The following is a 27,075-nucleotide window of genomic DNA, read 5'->3' on the forward strand; positions in this document are numbered from 1 at the left end:
AAATGGGCCAACCAGTCTCAAGGCCACCTAAGACTGTAAAGAAGAACCAAAGCGAACAGTACCTGTTAGTCACTAACAGGAGACCCACATATGCACTCCTATAGGTTGGTTGTCACACAGGTGTTCTGGGGTGTACCCAATAGTGGGGTGGTTGGCCCAAAACAAGTGTTGGAGTTAGATAATATTGTTAACATTCATCATGACTTCAATTTTAGCAGGGAAACATAAATACATTATTTACAGTTGATTTTCTGCGTAACTACATGAGTGTCGGAGTGTCGCACAACAAAATTGACACCACAATAGTGTACTTGTGTATTATTCTTTAGTAAATATAAAAGAGGAACGTCAATTTCAAATAGCCATTGACAAACCATTTTTCTATTGGTATTTATACAAAACAAACTCAAAACAAGATAATGAGGTACATAATTGTGTTTGTATTCCACACAATTGCATCATCACCAAAATCTTAATTTTAAATCTAAATCTAATGGGCTCCTCGTGGTGTAAAGTAGTTGCCGACACGTTTTGGATTTTAAATCCATCTTCAGGGCTTAGTGCCTATTGTTCCTTGCAGAATTAAGTTCTGTTCCTTCGTCCTTAGTGTATTCACTCTATGGGACCTATTCACTAAACCTAAAGATAATATAGAGCGTCTTAGTGTCAAACATATTCCTCATTGTGTTAAACTGAGAATATTTTCATTTAAAATGTTACTGACCTCAAGGTCTCGGTGGCCAGTGCATGTATACGTGTCCAATCATACTGCCAGTCACCAAGGCTGGCTTCAGGATCTTAATGAAGTTACAGCAAGCTGCGAGTGGTAGAGCGATTGTAATCCGTCCCATGTAAACCACAAAACAAATGGATTTTGTTACTTTAACCGTGTGAGCCAAACATGGCGTTACAGCTGCTATGCTATGGGTGTCAAACTACCCCTATTGGTGCATCGTACTGATATGAGTCCACATTGCTGTGCAAGCAGTTGTATTCAAGAACATGATTTCCTAGGTAACATGATTCATATACCAAGTTCGGGGTATTGTAGTTGCGCCATTCATAACGGCAAGCAATCAACTGCCCGACAAGGTGAGAGAAGATTTTCAAGACCACTAAGGGGAAGAGGAGGTAAAACAACCCAATCCACTCCTGCTTAATGCTCTCCAGTGTGGCACCATCCGCAAAACTGCTTTAAAAGCTTTTTGTTGTCCACTCCAGTAGGGGCATGTCTGTTGCATCATTTCTCAGAACGGTGCAATATTACTACGTACGCCTGGGCATGCCAGGAAGTCTCTCAAGGGTGAACTGCCTCTTTTTTTCTTTCCCGTCTGCCAGACTGCCCTTCTCCGACCCAATCACCCTTTGTTCTGGACCCACTGCTCCAGAACGAGATTGCCTCTCAGCTGGAGCAGTGTGCCATAGAGCTGGCACTGCAAGCGGAAAAGAACCAAGGGTGGTGCTCCCTTTATTTTCTGGTCTCAAATGGGAGAGATCTGCAGCCCATCTTTGACTTGAGGCACTGGAACAAGTTTCTCAGGAAAGATGAGTTCACGATGGAAACACTTTTGCAGATCCTCCAGGACCTCGATCTCAGGGACTGGATGGTCTCACGCAAACTTCTGGATGTTTACTTTCGTGTATCGATTCAATCCTGAATACAAAGTACCTGAAGTTCATCATTGGCAACTCTCATTGCAATTTTTCGTTTTGCCTTTCATGCTCACTTCCACCTTAGGGTCTTCACCAAGTTGTTGGCGGTAGTGGCAGCCAGTCTCTGCAAAGAAGGAATGTATATTTTTCTCTACTTGGATGATTGGCTGATCAGAGCTCGAAACCTGAGTCAAGCTCTGGACCTTCTAGACTGTACCTGCTACCTCGTCCAAAGACTGTGCTTCACCCTCAACTTCAAGAAGTCTTAAATGACACCCTCCCAAATGCTCCAGTTCATTTGAGTGTTTCTGGACTCTTCGTGGGCAAGGCTTTCTCTCCCAATGACAGCCTCTGCACATCCCGTAGACGTTTGCCAGATTTAAAAAATAAAAACACCTGCCATCCCTGAACTTACAGTTGCTGGGACCCATGGCATCCTGCATTTTCCTGGTGCCAGAAGCACTATTGAGGATGAGTTCGCTCTGGTGGGCCCTCAACTCTCAATGACCACAGTTCTCAGGCAGTATGACTAACTTCATTCAAGTCTCAAGCAGAGTCGCGCTGGACCTCCTGTGGTGGACTCGCAGAGAGAACTTGATGGCAGTGTAACCTTTTTGGCAACTGTCGCCACATTTCAATAGGTTAATAATACTGTATGTAAAAATGTGCCATGTAAAGCATGTTGAATAAAAGCGCTATATAAAATTATTATAATAAATTATTATGGGTGTCTCGTCTGAAAGGCTGGGTTGCTCGCTTGAATGAGTTGACAGTGAGTGGACTGTGGTCCCTGGCAGAGACAAGTCTACACATAATCCTGTTAGAGCTGAGGGCAATCCGACTAGCGTTGATAGCATTTTTGCTCTCCCTACGGGGAAAACTGTCCTGATCATGACTGATAGTATGGTGGCCATGCACCTCATTAACAAGAGAGGTGGTGTGTGAGTACTCCCCCCCTGTGCAGAGAGGCGATGCAGTTCTGGGCGTTGCAGAACAAAATCTCCTTGTCTGCAATTCCCCTGGCCCAGATGGAGAACACAACAGCGGATTCCCCTGAGCAAGCAGGGCTCAGTCTCCCACCAGTGGGAGCTGTGCAAGGAAGTCCTCCTGAAGATCTTCTCTCTTTGGGAAACCCCTCAGATCAGTTTGCATCCAGTTCCAACATGAAGTGCAAACTCTCCTGTTCCAGGGAATTTCCCTTCAGAGGAGCACTGGGTTGGGGAGGGGAATGCATTTGTCATGGGCTGGAATTTCCCACTCATGTCGGAGTTTCCCCTGATTCCTGTCATTCCCCAAGTGGTGAGGAGGTCAAAGAGGTACAGAGCAACCATGATTCTGAATGCCCTAGATTGTTCCTGGAGAAAGTGGTACCCAGATTTTCTGGGCATCACCATCTGCCCTCTGCTATGCCTCCCCAGAGAGCAGACCAACTATCCCAAGAGAAGGACCTAGTTCTTCACCCAAATGTGAGTGCGCTCAACATGCATGCCTGGCTTCTGAAAGTCTGAGGTATTGAGACTGGGACCTTTCGGAAGATGTAATGGAGGTGTTGCTCTCGGCCAGAAGGCCAGCAACAAAGGTGCTGTATCGCTGCCATTGGAGATTCTGCAGCTGGTGCAGAGCTAGTGACATTGATCCTTTTGTGTGCGACACCTCAAAGGTCTTGTCGTACCATTTGCACCTTGTTGGACAAATGCTACAGATTACGACTGTCAAAGGCTATCTGGCAGCGCTGTCCATCTTTGAGAACACTCGTGAACAGGGGTATTTCTTCATGATCTCCATTGTTTGACAATTCCTAAAAGGACTGACAAATACTATTCCGCCAACCCACTTTGTGGTGCCGGCGTGGGATTTAAATCTAGTGCTAAGATTCCTAATGGCATCACTCTTTAATTCGATGCATTCATGTCCCTTGAGGCTTCACACCTGGAATACTATCTTCCTCGTAGCGATCTCATCTACACCTAGGGTCAGCAAGCTGCAGGCATTTTCCTCTAAAACACCCTCGGTCACCTTTTCAAAGGGCAAAGTGACGCTTATTTCTGCCTTCAGTGATGTCTTAGTTTCACCTGTCAGACCATTTGCTTACCAGCTTTTTACCCACCGCCTTATCCCTCGAAGGAGGAGGAAAGTCTACATAGACTTGACCTGCAAAGGGCGTTGAGTTTTTACTTCGCTAGAACTAAACCCTTTAGAGGTTTTGTGGGCTTCACTGACGACAGGCAAAGCAGTGACAAATCATCTACATTAGGATTGTGTTATGCGTCTCTGGATGCTATTCTGGAGCAGGAAAGGATATTTCTGAAGGATATAGAGAGCATTCACCCAGGGATGTGGTGGCTACATTGGCACTCCATAGAGGAATACCTATAATGGATATTTGTCAGGCTGCATTTGGGGTTCAATAAAGACGTTTGTAAAACAGTATTGCCTGGATACTTAGACAGGGGATGGACGCCCACTTTGACAGAGCTGTCCTACAACACATACTTACTTTATTGCAGCAGAGTTCACTCCTCCCGCCTCCTTCATCTTGATACTGCTGTGGAAGTCTATCTAAGATGAGGAATCTGTGAGCGGCACACTTCATTAGAAGAACAATTTACTTACCTTTCTGATGGATGTTAATCACACGGATTCCTTGTCCCCCCCTGCCATCTTGCCCTTCATTCAGGAATCTCCCTCCTGTTATCTCCTTTAAAGTTATATGGATCATCATGTATTTTGCGATCCCCAGCACTGCAGAGCACAGGGAAAGAACGATAACTGGGGGCACGGTGCGGGCCATTTGTGCAGATGTCACATCTGGACTTGATGACACTGAGGTCCCTCGAACCCAGAGCTGCACACCTCTGCCTACTGAGAAAAGTCTGAGATCTGCTGCCACAAGAAGACTATATCGAAAATGAGAAATCCATGGGTGGAACATCCATCAGAAAGAAAGTAATGTAAGCAGCCCACAGTTGCAGTGATTGTGGAGTCGGGAAAGTGAAGCTTGCCGTTCACAGTAGCCAGCTTCTTTATCACTCGTGTGCATATTTGAGTGAGGTAAACTTGTTTGTAGAAGTGGGAAGTCCTATTAACATGGGAAATGTAACACGTGAAAATATCAAAGCTGAAACACCTGCGTGTTGTAAAAGCCTTTTCTTTTCTCTTTGTTAAGCATAACTGTATGCTGAGCGGCCACATGGCTCTTGCTAACATGGAAAACGCTGCCGGTGAAGCATCAGAATTTTAATTGACTCGCCCAAAGCGTTACAAGCACAGTTTTCACATCTTGAGAATTTGCGCATGGTACATTGTTTTTCCAAAGACCTTGGAGGCTAGAGAGCTGACCGAAATCATGTAACTTTGAAGTGGCAGTTCAAAGGAAAAACTAAATTGTGTGTGCTTAATTTTGTTTTAAATGGAAAATTGATCTCTTGTAACATCCCAGACAATGAAGTAGAAGTTATAAAAGCTGTAGAAACTTAGCAGAGAACAAGTACAGCCCAAGCCAATAGAGCAAATCCTATAGAAGCTCATTTAAGAACTGAACACTATTGTTTAAGAGTTGCTGAATCTGTGTTACCCAGAAGCTTCCAACACTAAAGCTGGTAAAGGTTATCCAAGGCTGGGAAGAGTGCACTACAACCTTGGGATAACCACTGAAGAAACAGTGACATTGAAGCTGGGGAAGGGGACTATAAACTTGTTCAAAATAACTGTAGTTGGTAACTACAAAGCGTAATGAAAGGCAAGGAGGCTGCCCTTGTGACACGAGAGAAGAGTGCCTTGCCAACCTGTAGCGCTCGAAGAAGTCTTGTGGAAGTTGCCTTACCTTATAACTTGCAGCAGAGCAGCATAACTGTGGTTGCAAATACAATTGTCATAACTGTAGTAGTTGAATGTAGCAGAAGCCAAAAGTCAACTGCTGGGCAAGGGACCCTTCTCTCACAGTTTAATCAAGGGAGTTTCTGGAGAGTAATTCCTAAGTAGAAGCATTCTGACAAAACTGTATATAGCAGATGCCGCAGAAGCTGCAAATAGTTGTTAACAGAAGTGGTATCTTTATCTTCAACTTTGTTTATCTTCTCCTGTAGAGAGGCTATCCATGATCCCAGTGGTACTGTTGTTTTCTTTGTGGAAAGGGGGTTATTTTCATCCAGTGAAGAACGAACTGCTACCAGTAGATTTCTATTTGTGTGAACTTTTGTTTCTTTGAAACATCTTCAAGACTTTTCTTTTCATTGGAAGAATTGACTTTGGGACATTTCTGGGCGAGCAAGATCTGCTCCAGGACAAGTAGAAGTCATCCAAGGCACTGGCTGTTTGGTAACCTTTCATTTATAATGTTTTTATGTTTATTTAAATATGTGTATGTTTAGTGTGAGGATTAGTAGTGTGAATGCTAGGTGGTTTTCCTTTAGATCATAGACTGGGTAGAGAATCCCCTGGTAGAGTAGGCTTAGTTAGGGTTTATTGTTTATTTTTGTTTAAAATAAAATGTTGAACCTTGAGAAGACTAAACAAAAAAAAACCCACAATGAGCTCTACCATTTCTTAGTGTCTGTGGCTATGAAAAAAGGGGTGGATCCAAGGTCAGAGGGGTCACTTAGCTCTGTAAACCTACTGAGAAGGTCTCTTCTGGTTCAAGAGGTGCCACTGACACCTTAATGGAGTTTGGCACAGAACCACAAATCACTACTTGGTGACTATGAGAAAAAGTTCTAAAGCACTCTGCACTGCAACAACATTTCAAATTCATTATGAAGGTAAGTAAATTGTTCAATCTACTTCCCAAAGTCTATCTCCCTATTCCCAATGAATGACATTCTCTGGGTCCTGCATGAGTTATTGGGCCTTTATTTATTAAGAACACCAAGTAGATTTCATGTGTATGCATCCAGATTGTCCACATGTTTTTTCTCATGTTGTATTCTTCATTGGAAGATAATCTTGTTTTGTGATGTTTTCTTTTCTGTGTACTTTGTATTTTGTCTGCATTGATGTAAGACAAATGTCTTCAATAACATTTGAAATGATATACAATTGATTGCTTTGTTTTGCTTGCACAGCCCTGCATATGTATATTCTTGGGAATGGTTGGGTTCTTTTGTCTACTGTATTTAGCACGATACTCTTACAACCCTCCTTGCATTGTATGATATTAGAGAAAAAGGCTTGTCTCGCACCTTTCAACAGATTTATCCTGTTGAGAAGTTGTCAGGAGGCAGCTTTCTATAATCAATGTAAATTTATTTTAAAACTACGTGTGCAGTTTTTGCTGCTTCAGCCTTTGAAAAGTGGTAAACACCTGCTTAACACCACATTTCAGAGGAGCTGTGAATCTAACAGTTTTAATTCAGATACTTGTGCTTGAACCTTTAAATTCTCTTGGTTTTTGCACTGCCCGTTAGTGTTTGGTTGTAGTTAATGCAACAATCATTTTCTACTTAATTGGAAGACTAAAGATTTAAGTTCTAGAATGCTTACCTCAATGGCTCCATGTGAACACTGCTGAGCTTTTTCACACTTTGCTATATCTATTTAGAGCACTAGCGCAGATGTATTTGCTTACTGTAGCTTCTAATGGTGGTTTGCTTTTGTGTTTTTTCCCTTGACCCTTCTTCACCTTCGCTCTGTCTTCGTTGTGCTGCCATACATGCCACAACACCCTGTGCATACTTTCCGTGCACCACTCGGCGACCCTCCTCTTCCCTGCTCCAACCAACTCTATCAGCTGTTGGTGAAGGGGGTGAATGAAACCCTGGTAGCCCAGAGGGTTGTTCCTGCTCTCATTACTCTCTCCAGTGACCCTGAAATGTAAGTTTCGCCTCTGCCTTTTTCCTGTGACACCCCCTTGTCTGGTGAGAAATAACCATCAGTTTCCCTCCAGTTCCCATTTTATTTCTAGTGCACATTGAACGCAGAGGCTGTCTGAATTTTTTTTAAAATCTAGATTTTTGAAATTCAAACTTATTTTTCAAACTTAATTTTGTAAACTATATGGGCTTGTAACTTACGTTGATGTAATCAGATTAACTAAGCAATTGTCCAATTGGATGTAACAACATTGGATGCCAGTTGTAGATTTAATGACAACAAGCTGATCTAGTATTTCTCACAAGTCAAGGAGTTGTACAGCTAACTTCATAAGCTGATTATTTTCCAATAAATGCTTGAGCGTGGACAAAAGAGCCTAAGCAGTTCATTTTGCACTGTCTTGTGTGGTTGTTTCAGTTATGCAAGGTCAGTGAGTCCAGTCTACCTATCCTCAGTCACAGATGACCAAGTTGTAGTCCGTTTTACCAAACCATTTTCTATTGCATGTTGCCTGGTTACAGCTGACACTTCGAGGCATACGTGAAGCATTAATTGACAAGCGTGTTGCTCCGGCCCTTGTTACCTTATCCAGTGATCCTGAATTGTGAGTTTCTCCATCTGCAACTTTGTTAATCTCTCTCACCTTTAGCATATTCATCTTGATATAATATCTTGTATTCATCTGGTCATTAATTTAAAGTAATACATTTTGTTTTACAAAATGTTTACATACATATAAAACTATATATACTGTTTAAATTATCTGCTTGCATTTTGTTTGATTGCATAATTTGACCTTTTCGTTTATATTCTGCCAGCTCTGTGAGGATAGCAACAATACCTGCTTTTGGTACCATCATGGAAACAGTTACTCAGAGAGAGGTGAGTGGCCAGCCATGCATAAGAACATGTTGACAGATTTTAACCTTAACGGTTCTCTCTGTTTCTTTGCCTAAATGTAATTGATTTAACTAATAAATAACCAAACATTCATTAAAAGTACTTTTTTGTTTTCTCCCTTTGAAACACTTGTGCAATTATGGATTAACCTTTGTAAACTTGCTGAGCATTGCTTATAACGAATCAAGAAATGTTGGTTAAGGCTATGAACTCTCCTATGTTATTGATGGGGGATAAGGACTGATGGTCCCAGGGTGAAACTTTCACATAGCTGGCTGCAAGTGCCATCATCCGTGGTCAATCTTGCTATTGTAATCCAGTACTTTCCTCCGGCCCTGTAGAGGAAGCTCGGGTATGTTTCCCATTGTGCTGTGACTGGTTCCTTCGGCCTGTTCTAAAAGTGCACACATTTCTTTGCCCTCTCCAGTGATTTTTATTATTGGCAGTGCCTCCACTATGCCCTCTCACTGTTGTTCTGGTGTTACTTAAAGCAAAATCATAGCTGGCAACAGGAGATTTATGTAGCATTGAGGAGTGTGCACTTGCTGTGTAGATGTAGGGGAATTAGGTTCTTCTGTCTGGCATGCAAGATTTCCCTCCACCAACAATACTGAACTTTTATTTCAGGAACTAAAATTATCCTTGTTTGCGGATTCTGCCTCCTAAATCTACCAGTGAATCCTTATGAAAATCTAACCCTAGATGCTGCTGCTTAATTGATATTGTGTAACAGAAGGGAAGCCCTTAATGTGGATAAATATATGGCTATACTATAGTTCAAAACAGTAAAGTGGGGGGTCCATCCACATATATATTTCTTGGCATCACATTCTTGTTTTAGTGCCTATATAATTCTGTTGACTTGATTATGTATACGTGCTTCAAAAAAGTAAGTCAAGTATCCCTAAAGAGAGCATGTTCTCTGTAGTGTCATTCCAATCATAGAACTTAGAGTATTAGTTTGAACTCGAAATGCTGCTTTTATTGTGTTAGCAGTTATTTTAATGGATTTTAGTATTTTCCTAGTATATTGTTATATATTAAGAACTAGGCTTTCAGTTCAATACAGTGTATAACATCCAATTGCAAAGCTCATTGGTGGGTTAGTACTGTGTGTGCATAAGGGTTGCATAAGAAAAAACAATAAAAAAACTAAAGGCTACATAAATTCGAAAACGCACCTTATAGAAGCAAGTCCAACAATTTGCACCAAATCAATTTTATGTGGAACCAAACAGAAACACCAAATAACAAGAAGGGAATACAATGGACTAAAGAAGGCATTTGATTGGTGCATGTTTCCTATAGTATTACAAGCTGATGGCATCTGTAGGTTGTATCTGTTGGTTTGCTGCTTAGTAACCTAATGGGATCACTAGAGGTCATAAAGTGAACCAACTGTGACAAAAGGAGGGAAGGAAGGAAAGCACATTTCCAACAAAGCACCAAAACTATCGGTCAAAAAAGGGGGGGAAGGAAGGAAAGCAAATTTCCAACAGAGGACCAAAAAATGTGGTCAGTTTGAGGTATCGTTAAGCAATGTAGTCGCCATTTGTTTATATTGTTTGATGCTTTGTATTACTATTCCACCTCGCTTGTCTGCACTCTTAATGACAATGTTGGTGTTATTTTCCAGGTATTTGAGTGCTTTGCGTTCTGCATTTGACAAATTGTGGCGCAAGGGTTTGGAATCTTTTTGAGGTTTGTTCACTTCTTTGCGTATACATTTTCCGAAGTTGATCACCGAAGTAGGTATATCATTGTCATTTGGACTAAATGAGGACTTTAGGTGTAGTCCTGTATCTTCTGATCTGTCATCATATTCAGTGTCGTGAAAGTGTATTTTTAGGCATATACGTCTGAAAAAGCCTTGCAGTTCTTTATCTAATGAAAATAAATCCGTGGGATTCGTAGGAACATATGATAGTCCTTTGGATAGGACCGCAAGTTCACTTTCTGTGAGGGTATAATCGGATAAGTTGAACACCGGTATTCCGAGGGGATTGTGTCCTCCGACGAATTCCACATCTCTGACAGGTAATGACCACAGCTGTGCTGCTTCTGAAAAAATTTCGGCGTAGGGTGTCCTGCGTCGATGACCAGATGTTATATATAGGACGCACAGCGCCCTTACCCTCAGTTCAATTTTTTCCGCAAACGTATTTGCTTCGGAATCTTGGTGCGCTCGATTCTTACTTTTGGGTTACGATGTCTACGTCTTCTTCTGCGACCCCGAAGTCGGGCTTTAAGAAATGTCAGGACTGCGGGTCGAAGATGTCCATCATGGACACGCTCGACATCTGCCTCTGGTGCCTCGGCAAAAGCCACGCCACAGACGATTGCGATGACTACCAGTCCCTGACATCCAAGGCCTTGCGGGAATGTAAGAAGTTGTTAAAGGTAGGTAGGGTGTCTAAGCCCCATAAGTCTAAATCCGCTGGCCTTTCGACCGACGATTCAAGAGCTGACTCCCTGCATCGGCGGAAGTCCAACGGGTCTCGGTCCCGGAGTGGTTCCCGCCATTCCTCTGCCTCTTCGAGGCATTCTAGGAAGCGCCGTCATGGGTCTCCTTCCCCGTCCTCGTCGGAAGATTCAGTGAGATGGTTGATTTGTCCTACCAAGTCTTCATCGCCGGAGGCATGGGACGCATTCCGCCAGCAGATGATGGCGATTTTCGAATCGCAAGGCACTGTTCCGCCCGCGCCTTCGAAAGAAGCCGGCAGGGAACGAGCTCGGGACACTGTTTGCACGCCTTCGGGCTCGGGTGGTCGTCGCGATCATCGGGAGCCGTCGAGGTTCCGATCGGACAAGGAAGATCGGTGTAGCCGTGCAAGGTCCAGGTCCCGGTCCTCAACGCCCTCGAGAAGGGTGGATCCTGTGAAGTCTTCGAGGAAAGCGTTGACGCCATCAGTGCCGTGTCCATCGAAGGGCTCTCTCGGGTCTCCGTCCTCGAGGAGGTTGTCGACGCCGTCTGCGCCTTGCTCGACACCGTTTGTTGAGTCATTACCGGAGGCGCCCCGGGGGGCTGTGCAACCTCCCAGAAAGGCTCTTAGTAAGTCGGTGAGGCCTATTTTTGAGCCCTATTCTGGTCCTCCTCCCAGAGATTTGTTCCAACCCTTGGATTATATTTCTGAGGTGGAAGAAGGGTCTCATGAGGAGATGGTTGTGCCTCCTGATGACTTGTTGTCTGGGCACAGTCAGATGGTAGAACTCTGTCAGTCCTTGCATGATGCCAGTGGTCTGTACACCTCTGCGGAGGTGGAGTTTGGCATGCCTGAGCCTGGGCCACATGCCGAATCTTCATATAGGCGTCTTATGTCAAGGGTGACTGAGTACTTGGGGTGGTCTGCTCCACCTGGTGATTTTGATCAGAATGATCTCACGGACATCCTGGATCAGGGTCCGCCGACTGACCCGGTGTTGCCATTTCACATGGCTTTACAAAGGAGGGTGGCGGCGGCTTGGACTGCTCCGGAGAGTCTCCCGGCAGTTAGTAAGTCGCTTCCGAAAAAATACGGCCCAGCCAGTAGTGACCCCTGCTACTTGTCATCGCCGCACCCTACTCCGGAGGGTTTGGTGGTGGAGGCAGCTACGGCCCCAGCAAGGCAGGCGGCGTACCCTACCATCCCTCGTGATAGGGACGACAAGCGCTTTGATGGTTGGGCGAAGAAGGTATTTTCTTCTGGGGGTATGGCTTTGAAGGCAGCCAACTCTGTTTGTGCCTTGGTGAGATTCACTCACACTCTATGGAACTGCGCATCGTTGGCGGCTGAGCATATTCCCAAAGGGGAAGAACGGGATTGTTTTCTAGCCCTCGTGCAAGATGGCAAGGATGCCATGTGTGAATCCGTTCAGTCGGGTTTGGACGCGGCAGACTGTGTCAGCCTGTCCATGGCTGCGAGCACCGTGATACGCAGGTTTGCGTGGTTGTGGAAGTCAGGGTTTGCTCCTGATGTGCAATCCAGGCTTCTCAACATCCCCTTTGATGGTGTCCATCTGTTTGGCAACAAGGCTGACGAGAGCCTTGAGAGGTTGCAGACCTCCAAAGCTGCAGCAAAGTCTTTGAGCGCTGCAGTTCGTCAACCTCTGCCTTCTCGTCCTAGGGGACCGCAATGGAGGGGAGGTTCCTTTCGGTACTACTCTACCTTTGGTAGATCGCGAGGAGCTGCCAGTCATAGGGGCCACCGTAGGAGTACCAGAGGCGGAAAGCAAGGTACTCGCCATTACTTCAGATGTGTGGGTTCTGGAGATCATAGCCCATGGCTGTATTCCTTTCCGGCAGAGGCCTCACGACAATCCACCGGGGAAGCTCTCTTTGAAGAGTCCGGATCCGCTCCTTGCGCAGGAACTCCTATCCCTGCTGGAGAAAAGCGCCATAGAACTGGTGCCTGTAGCGGAGAGGAACAAGGGTTGGTATTCCCCATATTTTTTTATCCCAAAAAAAGACAGAGGATTGAGACCCATCATGGACTTGCGTGGTTTGAACAAGCTCCTCAGGAAGGACAAGTTCAAGATGCAGGCCCTTAAACTTCAGGATTGGTTGGTGTCTCTCGACCTCATGGATGCTTACTTTCATGTGCCGATTCATCCCAAGCACAGGAAGTACCTGAGGTTCGCGGTTGGCGACTCGCATTTTCAGTTTCGGGTCCTGCCGTTCTGATTGACCTCCGCCCGGAGGGTCTTCACCAAGCTCATGGTGGTGGTGGCAGCGTATCTCAGGAAAGGGGGGATTCACATTTACTCCTACCTGGACGATTGGTTGATCAGGGCACGCTCTCCCGAGCAAGTCCTGGATCATCTGTACGTCACCTGCCACTCCCTTCACAAACTGGGCTTCTCCCTCAACTTAAAGAAGTCTCATTTGCCACCTACCCAGCAGCTCCAGTACATCGGAGCAGTGCTCGACACATCACTGGGGCAGTGTTCGCCTCCCCAGGTGAGGGCTCATCACATTCTGCAGATGGTGGACAAGTTTCAACATGCCCAGAGTCTCCCGGCATTAGAGTTCTTGAGGTTGCTCAGCCTCATGGCATCCTGCATTTTACTGGTGCCAGAGGCCAGACTGCGGATGTGATCTCTGCAGTGGGCTCTCAAGATGCAGTGGTTGCAGTTCTCCGGCAAGATGTCGGATCCCGTTCAGGTGCCACCCTCGGTTGCCCAGGATCTTCTGTGGTGGGCTGTCGAAGGCAATCTGATGAAGAGACACCATTTTGGCTACCGTGGCCGGAGGTGACCATCGTGATGGACTTGTCCCTCACGGGTTGGGGAGCAGCCTTCGGAGTCCAGAATCCACATCAATCTGCGAGAGCTGAGGGACGCCAGGCTAGCCCTGAAGGCTTTTCTGCCGTCTGTGTGGGGGAAGAATGTCCTGATTATGACGCACAATACAGTGTCCATGCACTACCTCATCAAAAAAGGGGAGGCAGGGCCACTCCCACTGTGCAGGGAGGCGATGCAGCTCTGGTTCTGGGCCATCCAGTAGGAAATTTTGATCTCGGCAGTTCATCTGGCCGGAGACGACAACGCGGCGGCGGACCCTCTGAGCAGGCAGAGCACGGTCTCTCACGAGTGGGAGCTGGCTCAGGAAGTTCATTTGGAGATCTTCACCCTTTGGGGAACCCCACAAGTGGATCTCTTCGCCACCAGTGTCAATCGGAAGTGCGAAAGATTCTGCTCGCGGGAATTTCCTCCAAGAGGAACCTTAGGGGATGCGTTCATAGTGGAGTGGTCCTTCCCACTGCTGTACGCGTTTCCTCCAGTCCCCGTCATTCCGTAAGTGTTACGGAGGTTCGGTTCCCGGATGATCCTCATTGCTCTGGCGTGGGCCAGGAGACCGTGGTACCTGGACCTTCTCGACATGTATATCTGCCCTCCATGCCGTCTTCCCTACCGAGACGACCTGCTCTCACGGGAGGGGTGTCGGGTTCTCCATCCAGAGGTCAAGTCGCTCAACCTTCATGCTTGGTATCTAAACGGTTGAGGTATATGGATTGGGACCTCCCTAAAGATGCGATGGAGGTGTTGCTTTCGACCAGAAGGCCCGCAACGAAAGCCCTGTACCGTTGCCGTTGGAGAAAGTTCTGCGACTGGTGAAGGGTACAGAATGTGGATCCTTTCAAATGTTCCATTCCTTTGGTTTTGTCTTTTTTGCTTTCATTAGCCCACAAGGGCCTGCAAGTGGGTACCATTAAGGGTTACCTGGCGGTGCTGTCAATATTTAAGCGCTTGTTTGAGGAGTGTTCTTATTTTAAGATTCCTTTGATTTCTCAGTTTCTAAAAGGGCTTACTAATGTGTTTCCACCGTCGCCTTTCCAGGTGCCGGGATGGGATTTGAAATTGGTTCTTAAGTTCCTGATGGGAGCTCCGTTTGAGCCCTTACATTCTTGTCTGTTGCGACTGTTGTCCTTTAAAACTGTATTTTTAGTTGCGGTTACTTCCGCATGCAGAGTGAGTGAGTTGCAGGCACTTTCCGCCAAGCTACCCTTTACTGTGTTCCATAAGGACAGGGTTGTCCTTAAGGTGCAGCCTTCTTTTCTTCCGAAGGTTGTTTCGGAATTTCATTTGAGCCAGAAGGTAATTCTTCCGGCGTTTTATCCTCCTCCACATCCTGGTAAGGAAGAGGAGAGGCTCCATAGGTTGGATCCTAGGAGAGCTTTGAGTTTCTATCTCTCAAGGATGTCCCGGGTCAGAGTGGACGATCAGCTCTTCGTTGGTTATGCTGGAAGACGCTTGGGTCAGGCTGTTTCCAAACAGACCTTGTCCAGATGGATCATTTTGACGATCTCTGAGTGTTAACGTTTGGCGGGAAAGGACTCTCCGGTAGGCTTACGGGCTCACTCTACTAGGGGTGTGGCTGCCTCCACTGCTCTGCAGAGGGCTGTTCCTATTCGCAATGTTTTTGAAGCAGCCACATGGGCCTCTGTCCATACTTTTGTGAGACACTATTCCCTGGACTCCATCCATGGGCAGGATTTGGCCTTTGGTTAGGCAGTCCTCTATCCAGCAATTTGATTGGGCATTCTAAAATTCTAAATTTGTAAATTCTTTTGAGTCTGTCAGAGATGTGGAATACGTCGGAGGACACAATCCCCTCGAAGAACAAGTTACTTACCCTATCTGGTAACGTTCTTTCGATGGGATGACCTCCGACGTATTCCACATCGAACCCTCCCAGCCTGCCCCTCTACAGAATTTCTTATGCGATTGCAGCTTACGTTACCGCAAGGCTTTCTGCAGTTGTACTGGCAGGAGATTGGTGCCACACGTTCTGGGAAAAAACTACAACTGAGGCTACGTTGTTGGGTATTGGAACTAGGGCATTGTTAGGGGGGGCCCCAGTGTTGTCCTCTGGGCCCCCCTCATCCTTAAAAAGGCGGTGGTGGTGTGTAGGTGGCATACAGGGAATTCCTGTTCATCTGTTGACCATATGCGTTATTAGGGTCATCAGGACCAGATCCTGATCCTGAGCTGGACGTGTCCGAGATGGAAACCCATTTTCTCTGTTGTTTAAGTGTCGCCGCTTGGTTTTGCATCCTTTCTTTTTCTTTGTTGTCTTTGTACTCTGGGTTTAAATATGGGTATACTGTGTGAACTTTGAAATTTTATATATCTTTAGCTAGCTTCTTATGTTTTTTCTCTAAAGTTTCGTTCACAAACTTGTCCATAGTGGTATTGATTTCCTTCAATTTCTCCCTAGCATTGTCCAGATTATCATTAGACAGGAACTTGTCTTCCTCTCTTTTAAGTTCCTCCTGTGTTTTGGTATGAATCCTTCTGGCAGTTGTAATGGTCAATGCCATCAGATCCTTGCTACGTTTAGTTGAAATTTTACTGAATCCCAGCATGTATTCAGGGTCATCTCGGAATAATGCTGGTTCATTCCTAACTTGTAAACCCATAGGTACTAGATTGGGTTTCAAGTATTCGCATAGAACATATCCATGCACCTCAGTGCGAAAGCATTTCTTCTTTAATTTAAGTAGTTCGTCGCCAGAGGTTGTAGTAGAAATGAGTTGATTGGCAACTTGCATATTAAACAAAGATGGCCCTAGTAAGATGTCGCTAATCTGATCCTTGGTGTAGTTTAATGTTTGTCCCATAATGGGCGAGATTGTGAGATAACTGGTACGTGTATGAAAGCAGTATTAGCTCTCTCTAGTTCCACAGTTCAGTCTGCTGCCAGTTCCAGAGGTGGGAACTCTGCAAGATCCTTTATATTCTTGAAGAGTTTAACACAAGTAGACAATACATGTCGTGTTTAGAATCATAAATCCCTATTACAGCTGGGCTGTAACTTGATACTATGCAACAGAAGGGAAGCCCTAAATGTGGATAGATATAGGGCTGTACTATAGTGGAAAACAGTAAAGTGGGGGGTCCATCCATATATATATTTCTTGGCATCACATTCTTGTTTAGTGCATATATAATTCCGTTGACTTGATTATGTATACGTGCTTCAGAAAAGTAAGCCAAGTAACTCTAAAGAGAGCAGATTGTACTGTAGTGCCATTCCAATCATAGAATTTAGAGTATTAGTTTGAACTCAAAATGCTGCTTTTATTGTGTTAGCAGTTATTTTAATGGATTTTTAGTATTTTCCAAGTATATTGTAATATATTAAGAACAAGGCTGTAAGTTAAATACAGTGCATAACATCCAATTATGGATTAACCTTGGTAAGCTTGCTGAGCATTGCTTATAATGAATCAAGAAATGTTGGTTACGGCTAGGAACTCTCCTATGTTATTGATGGGGGATAAGGACTGATGGTCCCAGGGTGAAACTTTCACATAGCTGGCTGCAAGTGCCATCATCCGTGGACAATCTTGCTATTGTAATCCAGTACCTTCCTCCAGCCCTGTAGAGGAAACTCGGGTATGTTTCCCATTGTGCTGTGACTGGTTCCTTCTGCCTGTTCTAAAAGCGCACACATTTCTTTGCCCTTTCCAGTGATTTTTATTATTGGTACTGCCTCCACTATGCCCTCTCACTGTTGTTCTTATGTTACTTAAAGCAAAATCATAGATAGCAACAGGAGATTTCTGTAGCCTTGAGGAGTGTGCACTAGCTCTGTGGATGTAGGGGATTTAGGTTCTTCTCTCAGGCATGCAAGATTTTCCTCCACCAACAATACTGAACTTTTATTTTAGAAACTAAAATGATTCTTGTTTGCTGATTCTTCCTCCTAAATCTACCAGTGAATCCTTAAGAAATTCTAACCCTATATGCTGCTGCTTAATTGATATTGAACTGTTAATCAGCCTCTCAGTCAGAAATTAGCATTTACCTCAGACATAATAAGCCAGTTTGCAATGTGTGATGACAAGTCGTCCACTATTGGAGGTTGTCGAATTACAATTGAAGTTTTATTTTCCATTGCAATAAGAACAGGTCACTTTGCTATTAATGTTCATTATTTCCCCCTTTAAATGCAGGAGACATGGCTTATTGTGGGTCCTGCATGATCATGTATGCTTGTAAGAGTGGTCAGTGTAATCGGCATCTTCCCATAGATTCATATGTTACTTGTTTGCATAGCAGCATCAAATCAACCTGTAATCCTTTGATTGGAAATTAAAAAAGCAGGTAGTATCTGAGGTCATAAAGGACCTGGGCTTCTCCAGCATTGGATTGTTAATAGATTCACCTGCTTTAAATAATTGGCCATCCTCAGACTGAGAATCCTCTTTATAATTAAGAATCCTTGCGCTAATATTTAACTTCTCCAGCATTGGATCTTTCATAAATTCTCAAGTTTTGAATATTCTGTACAATTAAGCTGGATATTCTGGGTAAAAAGCTGCATCACTTGCTCAGTTTATTTGCCTCATTTGCCTCTTAGCCACATGTCATGCTGAAGGTACTCTTCGAGTTATGTTCGGCTTTAATGCAAACATCGTCTCCCAAATTTGTAAAGATGTCTTTTAAATGTACAACGGAAAATAACTTGTCAGATAATACATTTAGTTTTTATATTTTTGGGATGTTTAATTGCCAGTTGTAGATCCTTGGGAGGGGGTCCTGATCCTGACAGTCACCCAAGGATGTATGCGTCTGTGTTTAATTTCATCTTGAATCAGCATCATTGTCTCATGAAATGGACCCACACAAGTAAAGAAAGTCTCTTTTTAGAGACTTTCTCTTGTGGCCTGCAGACATTATTTTCTGAATTCAAACACAAGAACTAATTGTATTGCCTTAATTCCTTTCCCATTGCACAAAATTGCCAATCTTGCTAACTATAAAACATAAAATGACAGGCACTGATATTTGGTATGCTAGTTAAATGAGAGGTTTTACCATGCATCAGATGCAGTGTCTTCCAAAAGTTTGTTGTCCACTCTACGGAAGCAAAGATGGCTGCAAGAAAAATGTTCCCAGAAAATGGTGAGATTTGAAGAGAAGGGAGCTATGAAGATTGGCTAAAAAATTTGAAATACTTTGAGCTGGCCCAGCCTATACCAGGAACAGCGTCTAACCCCCTCCCCAATGCACTCGTCATCAGTGCAACTTCAGTCAGCACATTCTCCATCAATACAATTTCTTTTATCAAATTCCTGGTTGACTAGGAAGACGTCGGCTTGCTCTAGTGCAGCTCAAACTACATTACAGCAACTTCTGTCAGGGCAGCACATATCTTTGAAGCCCTCATTGAAGGTAAAGACATCTATGCAACCTCCACTGGTAGTATATACACCACAGTCAATGGCACAGATTCCACAGTAGATTCAGGATCAATCGGCAGATGTTCCAGTGGTTCCGTTTCTGCCAGCGCAGACTGTGCCAATGCTGCAAAAAGGTGGGAACGGACCAGAAACAGGAAGAGTAAGGACTATTGTGCATGCCATTTACTTCTAGCGTCTATTGCAATTTTATCCTACATTAAACAGTTAGACATTCTGCCTGATGAGATGGAGACTGACTTTGAAGGCAGTCACGACCACAGATTATCCAGTTTTGAGTATTTTGATTTGGAAGAGATTCGGTCAATCCATGATTCCTTCTTAGTGGTTCCTAGAGGGAGCTCATTGCCACAGCTTATTGCAGAACCTCCCCATCCCAAACTGCTACTGTTGCCAGACATTCTTGCAGACATCGGTATGCAAAGTTAACAGGAGTCTATCACTGCATTTTGCACTGCAAGTAGCCACTTTTCCTGCAGGTGCAGGAACAACTGCTCAGTTATATCACAGTTATATCACAGGAACTGCTTCAACATCCATCAAACCTTGCTGTACTACAAGTGGCAATTAAACCAGCGAGCATACTTCTGCATACAGTACTTCTTCTCAAGTTGGAAACTAAGCGTCGTTGACAGAAATGAGAAGTTCCTGTTCCAATTCCAGAAGATAAATTACCTTTCACCACCCATTTTCTCATCCCGGCAATTACATATTTGGCTAAGAAGCCTTTTGCCCATTGGCATGCAATGGCTACCTTGATAACAGTAAGGACTGCTTCATTTTTAATTTGATGGACTGACTTCATACGTCAGCCACATCCTCTACGGTGGTAAAACAAATCTGTGAAGAAGTTATCTTCACCTTGAAAAAACCCTTTTTCTACTTTTTCTCTTAAAAGTGAAGAGGAAAGAACGTTTAGACCTCAGGATTATGCACTCAAATGCTTTTGTGGCCAACTTTATCCAGAATCTGTTATTTCAGCAGCTGCTAGGAGATGTTGAACAAATACATTTGCACAATTCTCCATTCCCCAAGATAGAGCAGGCAGAAAGACAGACTCATTTAGCAAGTGTGTGTTAGCTTCTACTGTTAAAGCTGCACATGTCTTAGACATGAATCCCAATGTACAACTGTGAGCTGTGGATGGCACACTTGCCAAGTACCTTCTAGAAGACCTGCAAAAGAAAGTTTATGAAATCTTGAGGGAAGGTGAAGCTTCCCTCAATCATTCCACAAACACAGCTGCTGATATAAGGGATACGTACCAAGCATACTCTTACGTCCCTTCCCTTTCCTCCATACTGCATGGGCGTCCATCGCTAGGGACGGGAGAAGGACCTTTTTCACCTGAAAAAACATTCTTCCCCTTTAAATTTAGAGGTGCGCAGGGGTGTGGCCCTGGGAGCTCCCCTGACTCCGCCCACCAGCGCCACACCTCTTTCCCCTTTTCTGCATCGACTGGAATGGGCCAATTTCACCAGCGCTCCTGAGGTTGGCTTCGGCCATGTAATACCAAGCGCTCTTCCCTGGATTTCTGTCTTTTTGTCCCTTTTATCTATCAAGGATTCGGTCCTGTGATGCCACGCTGCTCCCCGGCGCATGTCGACTTCAGGAGGCTTCATCAGATCCCCATGCTCTTTACCTCAGCTGCCTTGGCCCCGACCATGGATGGGAGGGTTGTACCTCGTGCAACGCACTTTCTTCGCGTGCTCTGAGGAACAGACAAGATAGGTGAAGGAAGCTCTTCCAGAGGTTGCCTCCAGAGGACTTGAAGCACTTCGTCAGACATAAGTCAAGGCCCAAGGGAGGGCTGCTCTTTTCCAACACACCCCACAAGGGTGACTCCTGCCCAAGGAAATGCCTGTGCAGGAGGAACCTCTCCGGTTCTCAGACGAGCACGGGTACCTAGGCTAGTTCAGGCTAGTTCAGCTGACCGAGGGGTCCGTTGATCCTTCCGGAGACAGTTCTGACGGACGGCAAGATTCTTTTACCCGAGGGGCTACGCCCTTGTACCGGCCACATGGCCAAGAGTGTGCCTGCACGCAGCACTACCAGCGACTCCACAGAGGGCGACACGCCTACCAGATCTCAGCCTGAGGTGCAGGGTAGGTCTAATGCTCCACCGTTAAGAGTCCTGGAGGAGGCTGAGCACAGTGAGCCAAGCACCCCGAGTTCGGCACGTGGCATGCAGCTTGACAAGATGGCCGATGTGGCAAGCAAGATGGCGCTCGTCTGATATCGGCCAGAGGAACGGAACAGGTGGGAGAACGAGTTATAAGGTGGGACTGGTGTCAACCAGGTACGTGGCCTACACCTTATCCATCAGCAGCGAAGGGCAGATTTCCTCTGCAACCAACTAGACAGAATAGGCACCGGCCCCAGCTGCCGCCCATGATCCCATCATTATCATTTGCCACCCCACCAGCCTGCGAGGACAGGTTCTTTGATAAGTTCCTCGCACTCATGAGATCTCCTCAGATGGGGACTATCCTCAAGGATGTTATCAGGGACATGCTCCCTCCGGCCCCGCCACCTGCGCCCATGGTCATTCCTCCTGTGGCTCCAGTGCTGCAGCCCCCGCCGCCCGCACCTGCTCCTTTGATTTCGGCCCCCCTGCCTCCCACAGTGCGGGCGGTTCCATACCAGCCTCTGCTGCAGCCTCCGGCTCCAGTCTCCACACCTCGGCGCCCAGCACTCCTCCATCTGCGCCAGACTAGCCAGATGCACTGGTGGACACAGACGAGGAAGAAGACTCTGATACACCATCGTCAGCCAAGGCCTTCCACAAACGACTTGCAGGGCTGGCAGATTTCTTGGGCCTTCCTCAACTCGAAGTTGAACAACCAGAGGCAGGAGTACTTGCCCAAGGCCTCACGCCATGCCCCACGACTAGAACGGGGGATTCCGATGCAGAAGGACGTAGTCGCCTTGGCCAAAAAGAAGTGGCTCAAACCCCACTCGGTCCAGCCGGTCAATCGACGCCTGGACGCCAAATATAGGCGATACACTCTTGCTGTCGGCCCACCCTCAACCACACTCTTTGGTGATTGCTGCAGCATCACTCTTCTCAAAGCGTCAGTCGTCCTCGGCCACCTCGTCCTCGGTGCTGCTAGGCAAGAAGATGATGATCTTGGAGGCATACGGAAGAAGCTTTATTCCAACGCTTCGCTTCATCTTCGTCAAGCCAAGGCGAATGCCATGCTGGCAGCAGTTAACTAACTAGAGGCTTTGGCGGGAAATAGCTGACTTCCTTCCAGAACTTCCGGTGCAGAGCGAGTCACGCTTCAAGGCGGGAATGGCAGACGCTAACATGGTGGCGCAAGACATCACGGAGTTCACCGTGGCCCACATCGACACCTCTGGCCAGGCCATATGCATCGCTTCGGGCTACTAAATTCAACCCAGTCGTCCAGGAACACATGTTGGACCTTCCATTCGAGGGTGGCGACCTCTTTCACTCCACCACCGATGAGGAGCTCAATAAAAAGCAAAACATTTCGCAAACTGCGAAGTCTTTATCTTTACGAAGACCACGCCCAAGACGTACACCCAGTCACATCAGCGCTCCGACAAGGGCCGGATGTTCAGAGGGTTCCCGTGGCTTCCAAGAACGGAGGCCCAGGCAGCCTGACCATTCGAGTCACACAGCCATAAACAACAAAAAGGGGGGGAGTAAGGGCTTTTTTCAGCCCCGCCCCTCCTCCACAACAGCCTCACAGGGAAAGAAGGCATGACGTGTCCCTTCGCGTCCACGTGTCTCCAGTGGGGGGCAGGCTTGCCCTTCACGCACAGTTTTGGTGTCAGAAGTTCACAGACCCCTGGATCCTCTATGTAGTATCGATGGACTTTCCACCCACAACATCTCCCTCCCTCTTCAGAAATTCAAGATGGTTGCGTCAGCACTCATAGCGGAGACATTGTGCAGTGGATACTGGATGTGCTCCCTGGATCTGAAGGACGCTTAGCTACACGCCCCGATTTGGCAGCCGCATCGTTCCTTCCACTGGTTCAGAATCCTGTGCTGCCATTTCCAATAAAAGATACTACCACGAACTCGACCCCCAGATTGTTTACCAGAATCATGAATGCAGTGGCAGCCCTCCTCAAGGCCCAGGGCCACCATCTCTACCCGTACCTGGACGACCAGCTTGTCAGGGCGACATCTCCGGAGGCGGTGCAGAGGCGGTGCACCACACTTCCTCCGCCCTAATGAGCACACTCCACGACCTGGGATTTCCGCTCGACCTCAAGAAGTCTCAGCTGCAGCCTACGCACAGACTGACTTTCATAGGCCTCATCTGGGACACAAGTTCTGAGAGAGTTTTCCCCTCGGAGGACAAGATCACGGCCATCAAGAGGGCCACTTCTCACTTCCTCACCCGAGAAGCGACATTGGCCTGGTGGTACCAGCATTTATTAGGTCTTATGGCAGCGGTCCTGCTGGCCGTACCCCTCACGAGACTCGGGATGAGGAGATTACAGCGGCACTTCACAGTATCATGGAATCAGGAGCGGGGCTCCCAGGCGGAGCTTGTCAACATTCCTCCTTCTCTCCACTCAGACCTCACATGGTGGTCCAGGGACTGCAACCCGCGGACGGGAAAGCCCTTCTGGTAGCCGGCCCCACAGGTTACTATCACTACGAACTCCTCACTCGAGGGATCGGAGGCCACTTTGGGCAGCCCGTGTCCATGGAGTCTGGACCCTGCAGGAGCAGGAGTCCCATATCAACTGGCTGAAACTGAAGGCCATCTGGCTAGCGCTCAAAGCTTTCCTCCTGCTCATTGGGGGAAAGGTCGTCCTCGTCCAGACCGACAATGCCACCAGCATGTACTATGTCAACAACCAGGGGGGTTCCAGGTCCCTTCCACTGTGCAGCCTCGCTGTCAGCATGTGGGAATGGGCCCTGGAGAACAACATCTACCTCACGGCCGTCCACCTTCTGGGGGAGTGCAAGTTGGAGGCGGACAGGTTCAGCAGACTGGGAGCGGACAATTACAAGAGGCAATCGAAAAACCAGGTGCTTCTGTTGATCTTCAGCAGATGGGGGCATCCTCAGGTGGACCTTTTTGCCTCCTGGGACAACAAGAAGTGCCAGCAGTTTGCATCCTGGCAGGGACAGGGCCCGGCTCCCTGGGTGACACATTCCAGATTCAGTGGAACGGCATGACAACATATGCCTTCCCGCCCACACCTCTGGTCCACAGGGTGATCTTCAAGATAAAGGAATCTTGTCACAACAGCATCATTCTGATAGCTCCCTGGTGGCCGCAAGACCGTGGCTCTGAGAGTTTCTCAGGCTCTCTGAAGGGCCACCCATTCACATTCCGACGGGTCCAGCTTATCTTCAGGCATAGCAGGGGGGCAGGGTCATCCTCCCCGTGCCACAGAAATTAGCCATCACAGCATGGTTCCTGAGCAGGTCACGCTGAAGCACCTCAGCCTATCACAGGCTAACCTAGAGATCATTCAGGGTGCTAGGAGCAAGGCTACCAGGAGCCAGTACAAGAGTAAGTGGACTAAGTTCTGTTACTGGGCACACTCTAAAGAGATCGATCCCCTTACGGGCGCATTGGATGATGTGCTCTCCTGCTCTCCTCCTCTGTTCACTTGGCCGCACTCAGGCATGTAGGTGGACACATGTCGCACGTATTTGGCGGCCATAGGGGCCTACAGAAATCCGTCAGAGAAGGTCTTCTCTTCTTGAACACGATATTCAAGAGACATTTGACGGGCCTCTCCAGACTCTACCCGCCCATCAAAAAACCACACCTGTGTGGGACCTCAATGTAGTGTTGGGCGCCTTGGCACACAAGCCGTTCTTGCCAATGGTGTCCGCGGACATCAGGCTGGTCACCATTAAAGCAACCCTGTTAGTGGGTCTCACCTCTGCTCGCAGAGTCAGCGAGATCCAGGCTCTGGTGGCTTCAGAGCCCTATACTACCTTTCACAAGGATAAGGTGGTCCTGAGGACACACCCAGTGTTCCTACCTAAGGTACCCTCCACATTCCATTTAAACGAGGAAATTGTCTTACCCACGTTTTTTGCCGACCCTAAGGAAGAGGCTCAGAGGGTTTTGCACTGTCTGGATGTCGGATGCGCTCTGAAACTCTATCTGGACAGGACTAAGGGCTTCTGCAAGTCAGATGCACTTTTTGTCACCTTCGGGGAGGTCAAGGCCCGTGTATCAGGCATCCAATGCCTCCATAGCACAGTGGATGGTTTTGTCCATCAAGGAGGCCTATGGGCAGCACAAGCCACTTCCAGCTAACATGCACGCTGTCCATGCTGTCAGCACAAAGGCCACGGCCCTTGCATTCCAACGGCAGGTCCCGTGGCAGGTCATCAGCAGGGCGGCCACCTGGGCCACCCCTTCGGCTTTCTGTAAGCATTACTGTTTGGAGGCCGGCTATAAGTCACATGCAGCTTTCGGGCAGGCTGTTCTAAGCAATCTGTTTTCTTAAGGAGGGTCTCCTCTCCACCCTGGGGCTACATTCATTTGTAATCGCCCACGCAGTATGGAGGAAAGGGGATGGTACGTAAGAGTTGTTAATAGTTACTCACAGTAGTGACTAACATACTCTTAGGCCATACTCCCCTTTCCTCCATATGTCCCACCACCCTCCCCCCTAATAATACTGGTGTCATTAGGCAATGTTAAATATTGTCGATGCGTCAATCGGGTTTGAGGTGTGGCTCCGGTGGACGGAGTCTGAGGAGCGCATGCTCCCAGGGCCGCACCCCCGCACGCCTCTAAATTTAAAGGGGGGGAGAAGGTTTTTTCTGATGAAAAAGGTTCTATCTCCGTCCCTAGCAAGGGACACCCGTGCAGTATGGAGGAAAGGGGACTATGGATTAAGAGCACATTAGTCACTACATTGAGTAACTTTTAATTTTCCTCCCACTCCCCCGGTACACAGGGTGATCTGCAAGATAAGGGAGTCCCGACACCTTAGTATCATTCTGATAGCTCTTTGGTGGCCGGCGAGACCTTGGTTCTCGGAGCAGCTCAGCTTGTCGGACCATCCTCCGATTCACCTTCCATTGGGCCCAGCTCATCTACTATTGCAGCAATGAGGCACGGTCATCCACCCCGGCCCGCAGAAGTTAGCCCTTGCAGCGTGGTTCATGAACAGGTCACATTGAAGCATCTGGGTCTTTTGAGGGCTAACCTAGACATCATACAGGGTGCTAAGAGCGATGCTACCAGAATCCACTACAAAAGCAAGTGGTTTAGGGTTTGCCACTTGCTGAGTCTAAGAAGGATGATCCTCTTTCTTGCACTTTAGACAATGTGCGATCCTTCTCTGCACACCTCGCCCACTCGGGGGTGCAATTAGACACCTGCCGCACCTTTCTGGCCGCCATTAGAGACTACCGGAACTCTGAGGAGGATGTTTTTTCATCCTCCAACCCGGTTGTTAAGACATTTGGCGGGGTTTTCCAGGTTCTACCCGCCTATCAAGAAGCCACACCCTGTGTGGGACCTCAACATAGTGATGGGTGCTTTGGCGCATAAACCCTTAGAGCGAATGGCGTCCGCGGACCTCAGGCTGGTCACCATTAAGACCCACCAAGAAGAGCCCTCTTGGTGGGTCTTACGTCTGCACGCCGGGTCAGCGAGATCCAAGCTCTTGTGGCCTCCGAGCCTTACACTTTCATAGAGAAGGTGGTCCTTGGAACACTTCCCAACTTTTTGCCCAAGGTTATCGCTTCATTCCACTTAAATGAGGAGATAGTGCTACCCACTTTTTTTCGCAGACCCCAAGGATGATGCTCAGAGGGTACTGCGCTGTCTAGATGTTGGGTGCACTCTAAAATTCTACCTGGACAGAACGAAGAGCTTCCGCAAATCTGCAGGTCTCTGCCACCTTCGGTGAGTCAAAGCCAGCGTATCCGGCTTCTAAAGCTTCCAAAGCAAGGTGGATGTTTTCGGCCATTAAGGAGGCCTATGAGGGCAGCATAAACCACTTCCAGCAAATATGCATGCCCACGCTATCAGATCCAAGGCCACAGCAATCGTGTTCC

The 27,075-nt window shown here is 47.0% G+C and overlaps 1 protein-coding gene across 8 annotated transcripts in view; it reads left to right on the forward strand.

The window, feature by feature from the left end:
- Nucleotides 1–27,075, forward strand: part of RELCH (RAB11 binding and LisH domain, coiled-coil and HEAT repeat containing) — a 1,825,259-nt gene that overhangs the window by 1,479,175 nt on the left and 319,009 nt on the right. For 6 of the 8 annotated variants that reach the window (XM_069613665.1, XM_069613669.1, XM_069613668.1 and 3 more), the window contains 2 exons: nucleotides 7,379–7,461; nucleotides 8,280–8,343. In XM_069613665.1, coding sequence (XP_069469766.1) covers nucleotides 7,379–7,461; nucleotides 8,280–8,343 — 147 coding nt within the window. Of the gene's footprint in view, nucleotides 1–7,378; nucleotides 7,462–7,982; nucleotides 8,066–8,279; nucleotides 8,344–27,075 lie in introns of all 8 variants that reach the window. The other 2 variants (XM_069613666.1, XM_069613671.1) reach the window with 1 other exon arrangement.

This window comes from Ambystoma mexicanum, chromosome 5p, assembly GCF_040938575.1.
Source record: "Ambystoma mexicanum isolate Mex_15411 chromosome 5p, UKY_AmexF1_1, whole genome shotgun sequence".
NCBI lineage: Eukaryota > Metazoa > Chordata > Amphibia > Caudata > Ambystomatidae > Ambystoma > Ambystoma mexicanum.